Source organism: Morone saxatilis, unplaced genomic scaffold (assembly GCF_004916995.1).
Source record: "Morone saxatilis isolate NCDOM2014 unplaced genomic scaffold, NCSU_SB_2.0 Contig10, whole genome shotgun sequence".
NCBI classification, from domain to species: Eukaryota; Metazoa; Chordata; class Actinopteri; family Moronidae; genus Morone; species Morone saxatilis.
Window position 1 is genome coordinate 3,596,122 of NW_023339652.1, and position 7,277 is coordinate 3,603,398.

Genomic DNA, 7,277 nt, shown 5'->3' on the forward strand with positions numbered 1-7,277 from the left:
TTGATGGATATACAAGCTTTTAACAGTACACCTTATAAACTACAGGTAATAAAACTTTTATTTTAAGATGTAATTATCTTAAAAGTTCAGATTAACAAGCTTTCTGCCCTTTTCACCACATTTCTGATTCAAAATTAATGACACCATCCTCCAGGGCTCGATTCATGGGTGGAGTGTATGTGACTGGGCGTTTGATTGATTGGTATGTGTGTTTTGTTTCCATCCTTTTCAGCCCTAGCATTATAATACAATGAGCTATACCACAGAGACCATGACCACACTGGGTATCTAGCATTCTGTTGACGAGATGTCTCACATTTGTCTGTCGTAACAAATAATTTCTCTTTCACACGCTTTCTTTTTAAGACTAAAGATGCTCTCTTCACCATTTTGAGGGACCTGCGACCCGGCGATCGCTTTAACTTCATCAGCTTCTCCAATAAGATTAAAGTTTGGCAGCCCAATCGTCTCGTGCCGGTGACGCCCCTAAATGTCAGAGATGCCAAGAAGTTCATCTACACGCTGGCTACCACAGGAGGTGAGACACTGTCCTTCTTATGGTGTAAATATAGTTAAATGTAAAGATCTTGTAAAGAGCTTTTTAGTTTTTGGCCTCAGGACAATACAATCTACGTCTAGAGTTTGACTTATTCTTTGTATTTCCATATCCTTGATGTGTTATTGAGCAATAATTTCTCTCTCCATTCCAGGCACAAATATCGACGATGCCATGCAAACTGGCTCCTCTCTGCTTCGTGATTACCTCTCAGGCCCTGATGCCAGCCCAAACAGTGTCTCCCTCATCATTTTCCTGACGGACGGACGGCCCACAGTTGGGGAGATCCAGTCCACTGTGATCCTGGGGAATACTCGCTCAGCCGTGCAGGAGAAGTTCTGCATCTTCACCATCGGGATTGGGAACGACGTGGATTACCGGCTGTTGGAGCGCATGGCTCTGGAAAACTGTGGAATGATGAGACGCATCCATGAAGAGGCGGACGCCAGCGCAATGCTCAAAGGGTAAGAGATTGCTTTGTGCTCTGTGTCTCTGTCAATTCAGTCATATTGTTTTGAATATTTTTCTCTCATATCACAAGCCATCCTATTCTCCAAACTACTAATTAGATTATTGAGCTTCTGACGTTTCTTCAGACTTTGTGAATTACATTTTCACAGATATCGACATGGCAGCCATCTTGGATTTTTAAAGATGGTGACCAAATTGGGGATCGCTCATTAGAGAATTGAAGAAGGCTTCTTTTTATATGTGTAACTGGTTCATAAATAGTCTGAAACTGGTTTAAAACAGGTCCAAAACAAACATGAAATTGGATGAGCGAAATCAACAGTAGCTAGCCGGAGAATAAATCGAGGTATGACCTGGACTAATGATGAAGCATGTTGTCGTCTTGATATTTAGGCTGGTCTAAAACTAGTCTAAATCAGGCCTGGCATTGGACTGAATACTAAAACTGGTGTGAAGCTGGACTGAAATTGCCCTAAAATTTATCTAAACAAAACTTGATAGATGTCTGATAAATGGACTAAAACTATTGTTAAACTCATATTAATCTCTCCTGAAATTGTAAAATTGTACTAAAATTGGTGTGAAACTGGTCTAAAACTGGTTGCACGTGGTCTGGAAATAGCCCAAAGTAAGCAATGGTGCCTGATACTGGCCAAAAGTTTGAAGTCCTAGAAGTTATTTTGGGATTTCAACTGGATTGAAGCCCAAACTCCCTTTCCTGACTGTGGCCATCTAGAAGATTAACTATTGAGAAATTCCCATTTTGAATTTAGTCCTTTTAAAAAATACAACATATCATCATCTTCATATTCTTTTCTGTCTTCATTTTTGCTGCTAAGTTAAGTTTTTGCACCGCACTTGCCAGAAATTATTTGTTAATCAAACAGAAATTTCCACACAAAATAACCTACTAGTCATTGGGTGTTTAGAACATGAAATGAAAATAATTCCTCATGTATAAGACAATAACATTGATTATTAACTTAAATAAGTAATCATAGTCACAAAATCCCCTTCATTATGTGTATAATCCGCCTCTTATTAAGCAATTAGCTCTCCTTAATCCCTCCCCTCTACCCATCCGACACGTCCCTTCATCTCTCATCGAGCTACGAGGGAACGAAGACCGCAAATGTGACAGTGCTGACAACAGACCTCTTTAATCAACTTCAACCTGTGACAGCCACAGACTACAACAGCCACCCTCTTTCTCTCTCAGACCTTTTTTTTTTACTCTTATCCTTTACACACAACCCACTTCTCTCTCTCTCTTCCGCACTCGGACACACAAGGTGTTTGTTCAGTTGAGCAGGAATGTGTGTGTGTTGTGAAACCTGCATCTGAGTATGTACATGGGGTTAACAGATAGACTGCACAGATAATAGCCCTCGTCCTGCTTGAACAAACACGCTGGTTAAGAGGTGAGGAGGTTTACTGCGGCGTGACAACGAGGACAGGACAGACGACTTGCACACACACACACACAATATTTGCTTCATACACACTCTTTTATGAATGTGTGCATGAACTCTGAAGTGGGGTGGCTGTAGCTTTTAGAGGTTAGACAAGCAGGTTTATGGCCGGAAGGTGGCTTGTTTGAACAAACTTGACATTTTATGAAAAATGTAATAACATCCTTTTAGTTCTGCCTCAAAAACTACAACTGATGTGCCCTTGAGCAAAGACACTGAACATGTGACTTAGTAGAAACTTAGCAAAAAACCCACATTTTGATACTCTGGAGGTTTGAGACAACTTTGGCAACATTCTCGCGTTCACAATCTGTCTTGGTGTTGCTCGAGGATACTGGTAAAAAGACAAAATATAATCCAGGGAGTCCAGTTTTACAGCAATTTACACTCTAACCCTATGAGGCGGGTTTTTCTTTACAACCCCTAAGAGTTATCATGAACAGTAAAATTTGCATAATACTACAAGCAGACACTATCCACAGCAGGAAAAACAACACCATTGGTCATCTGTTCAAACACTTGACGCTATGTGCTACTTTTCTTGACAAGCGTCCTCCTGTGGTCACATGAATATTGATTGTCCTCCTTAAAAGGAAAAGGTGGAAGTAGCACAAACTTCTTGTAGCGCTACAAAACCTCAAAAGTGACTTTGAACTAGTGGTTTGCACCAAGACTCCTACCAACAACAAGCACCTTTATCTAGTCTACCAAGAAGTTTTAGTTGCCCTACCTTAGCTAAACCTCACCCTGCTGGGGTGATCTGACTGTTATATTTTATCCAGCTGCAATCCTACGTCTCCTTGTTCCTTTCTAGGTTCTACGATGAGATAGGAACTCCTCTGCTGTCCGACATAAGGATCAACTACACTGAGGACTCTGTCCAGTACGTCACTCAGCATCTGTTCACCAACTACTTCAACGGCTCCGAGATCGTCATTGCCGGCAAGCTGACGAACCAAAGCGCAGAAATACTTCACGTCCAGGTTACAGCCAGCAACAGCGACAAGAGCATCATCCTGGAGACCGACGTTCCACTGCGGCACAGGCAGATAGAGACTGAGAAACACGTGAAAGCCGCCACAGCAGCGATGGCGGGTGGAGCTAGGACTCCAGGGTCAGGGAGCATGCAGGGGTTAGGAGTTGCTTTGGGTTCAATTGCAGAAGACTTTGTGGAACGCGTCTGGGGTTTCCTTAGCGTCAAGGATGGGCTACGGTCACGACTACGCAGCCAGACCAGCAAAGAAAGGGAAGACCACATCCAGCAGGCCACCAATCTATCTCTGGCCTACCACTTCCTCACTCCCCTCACCAACCTGGTGGTGGAGAAGCCTGAGGTCCTGGCTGATGGCAGCATGGCCCCGGCGCCCACCATCACCCCAGCAGCTGGCTCAACTGCCAGTGAGCTGCCAGGTGACACAGAGGAGGGAGAGCCACAGAAACCCAACGGGAAGCCAGGCGGCCAGACTTCATCTGTGAGGAACACAATTGGTGAGGATGTGCCGTCGAGATTTGGTTGTACAGGGTGTCCAAAAAGTCAGCTACCACAGTATATGCCAAGAAATTGTTTTGAGAATGAAATAGTCACTGTGGACAGCAGCGAAGTTAGGTTGGTTTCACAACACTAACAATGGATTTAATGGTCAAAATAAGTATTATAATGTCCACTGAATCCACTCCTGCACCATAACCACACAGTCCAAATATTATTATTATTATTATTATTATTATTATTATTATTTTTGCCCAAACATAGCTAAATAAACTGCTTTAAGCTAGAATGGTTAGCTGTTCACGTTTGTTACATTTAACTATTACTAATGTTAGATCACAAGTGGCAAACAAAAACAGCTAAGCGAGTTAGCAAAAAACAAAAAAAACAATATCTTGGACCTGTCTGATCTGTTTATGTGAATGTTTCATATGAATGAAAGTAGGCCTAGAGCGCTTTGCAACAGCTAACAGACTGGTGACAATCGTGACTTTCTTTTGTTACTACTGCCATGTATTCAACTACATTTGACAAAATTGTGGCAAAAACAACGAACATTTGCAAGACAGTTTTGGAAAGATAAAAGGGACGTGGAATTTGCTGCAAGAGAGATTTGAAAAGTTTCTATCATGGTTCACCTCAGGAAGCCATTGTAACTGTTGTGGATCCAAGCTTTACACCTAATGCCCTCCACAAAGATGCAAACTAACTTTTCAGAGCCACATTGCAAACCTAGAAGAGGTGATACAGATTTTTGGTTGAGTACTGCTTTAAGAGAACGTGCAGAAAATATAATTATATACCTTTTCTCTCTGTTCAGACACCCTGTATTACACTAACTAACCCATCAACAGTTAATGTTACTCATATGGAAGATTTAAAGAGGAAGCATTAAACAATGGCAGCCCTCTGACTCATTGCAGTAGATAAATATTCTCTTCCGTGTAGGTAAAGCTGCGAGGAGACCAGCCAAGAAATCCATCACCATCTCCAAAACATCAGGTAACTCCTCATCCTCCCGCTCATGTAAACAGTTGTTCATTTTCGCCTGAGCTGTTTTATTTAATAACCTCTAAACCCTATATACTGCAAGCACAAACACAGTGGTTACGAGGCTCCATAAGGAGACTTGAAAGAGAGGAGACGGGGAATGTACAGTAGACTCTCTCTCTACACTCTCTATGTGGGCGGCCTGTAATTTGGATGTTCGTCAGACAGTCGGCAGTGATCACACAGACAGCGAGGAGTTCAGGGATGCGTTGAACATGACCTGCAAAGAGGAAAGAACACACAGGGTCTAATTGAAATACCAGCAAAAGCACTACGTGGCACTTTAAACATGCAAGTGCGTGTTCGCAAACACACACACACACACACACACACAGTGTTTGTGCATGGGTTACAGTAAAGAGAGGGACCCCATCAGAGGCAGTTAGTGCTGGCTAATGACCCTGTCATTACTGTTGCTCTATCATCTGCTCTCATCTCATCACTCCTCTATTCATCTTAGCTGGTTCTCACAAGCCTGGAGAGACTCCAGCTAAAGATATGAACCGATCTGATAGAACCCAATCTGAGATCCAACAGAAGAAATCTAACGTTGCCAAATCAAAGGCAGCTACTAATCAGTCAATGCCTTTCTTCATATTATGTATGGATTTTACAGAGATGTTGGAGATTGCAGCTCAAGTTTGAAGTTTTTTTTTTTGTTTCATTTACTGTGACATGGAAAATTAACTAGTTTTCTTTGTTATAAAGAGATCCAAAGTCCCACCTTCTACTAGGATAATTTCTTGTAAAACTTATTTAATTAATCTTTTCTGAAGTTGAACCATGGGGAAGAAGAGTTCCTGGGGTTTTTTGTCCACTTAAAAGATGAGTGGGTATCAAACTTTACTGTATAGCAAATTTATTATTCAGTTTTACATGAATTCACCCAACAGAACTCAAGTTCCTCGAGTTACTTTTGACCAGACACAAACCAAACTCAGTAGAAATGCCTTTTTAAATCCTAATATTTAAAAATTATCACCAAAAATTTCCCTTTAATTTATTCATTTAATTCTTCAAAGACATCTTTTAGAGATTTTACCTCCCTAAATAACCGACTGATATCTAATTTAGTTTGTTTCAGCCTAAACACAATCAAACTTAGTCTAAAAATATCAAAATCAGCCATAAAAAACCCAACATGTGTAATATGTATGTAATAATAGATTATAAACTCTGTCATTATAAATTCTGCATCTTTCTGCACACAAATATGTTATTTTTGTCTCTTTTTCACTAAACTCAGCGGACGGTGACCCCCACTTTGTGGTGGAGTTCCCGCTCAGTAAGCTGACTGTGTGCTTCAACATCAATGGTGAGCCTGGACACATCCTGCGTCTCGTCTCTGACCACAAGTACTCTGGTAAGACTTCTAACACCGTTAGACTTCATTACACGGCACAAAAACTCTTATTTCAAGTTAATATATAATATTATTATTATTATTAATTTATGCTTTGTGTGGGTCATTTATGTTGTTTGTCTCCAGGTGTGACAGTGAACGGTAAGCTGATTGGTGCCCCAGCTCCGCCAGGCAGCCACAAACAGCAGCGTACCTACTTCAGCACCATCACCATCGTGGTGGACCATCCCAAACGTGCCTACATCGAGGTGACGCCTAAGAAGGTCATCCTGGACGGGCGGGACAGAATGGTGCTGCCCTGCCACTCCACAGTCGCGGTGGACAGTGGCGCTCTGTCAGTATCCATCGTGGGAAAGTCCAACGTGACTGTGACCATCGGAGGAAACATCAGCTTTGTGATCCTGCTGCACCAGTATAAGAATCCAGCCCCCTACCAGAGAGATCACCTGGGGTTCTACATCGGTCAGAGCAAGGGGCTGTCACACAACTGCCACGGCCTTCTGGGTAGGTGTTAATGAGCTTTAATTGTGTGCTGATTGAGGATTGGGTGTCTGATAGCCTGAAGCGCCATTATCAGCCACTAGAACACACTTATGGGGCTAAAAAGGGATGTTTTACCCAAGTGTGCCACCAGATCCAGTCAAGAAAAGTGATACAGATAGGTTTAGGGTTGAGGTTATGAGTTGTGCTGGGTAGGGTGAGTTTGTATTAGTTAGTTGTATTAGTATTTGTGTGAGAATGGATGTATAACTGTTGGGTGTACATGAGTTTGTAATGTATTTGCTAATACTAAATGGGACTGTGAGACAAAGAAAATAGAAATCTAGAAATAAAATAAACTTTTAAATACTAAATTAATTCAATAATAATTTTACT

The 7,277-nt window shown here is 41.7% G+C and overlaps 1 protein-coding gene across 1 annotated transcript in view; it reads left to right on the top strand.

Moving 5' to 3' along the window:
- The window catches only part of itih5 (inter-alpha-trypsin inhibitor heavy chain 5), a 14,858-nt gene that overhangs the window by 6,500 nt on the left and 1,081 nt on the right, over positions 1 to 7,277 (top strand). The window contains exons 8-13 of the mRNA XM_035675441.1: positions 367 to 538; positions 711 to 1,020; positions 3,314 to 3,987; positions 4,937 to 4,990; positions 6,285 to 6,401; positions 6,528 to 6,905. Coding sequence (XP_035531334.1) covers positions 367 to 538; positions 711 to 1,020; positions 3,314 to 3,987; positions 4,937 to 4,990; positions 6,285 to 6,401; positions 6,528 to 6,905 — 1,705 coding nt within the window. The remainder of the gene's footprint in view (positions 1 to 366; positions 539 to 710; positions 1,021 to 3,313; positions 3,988 to 4,936; positions 4,991 to 6,284; positions 6,402 to 6,527; positions 6,906 to 7,277) is intronic.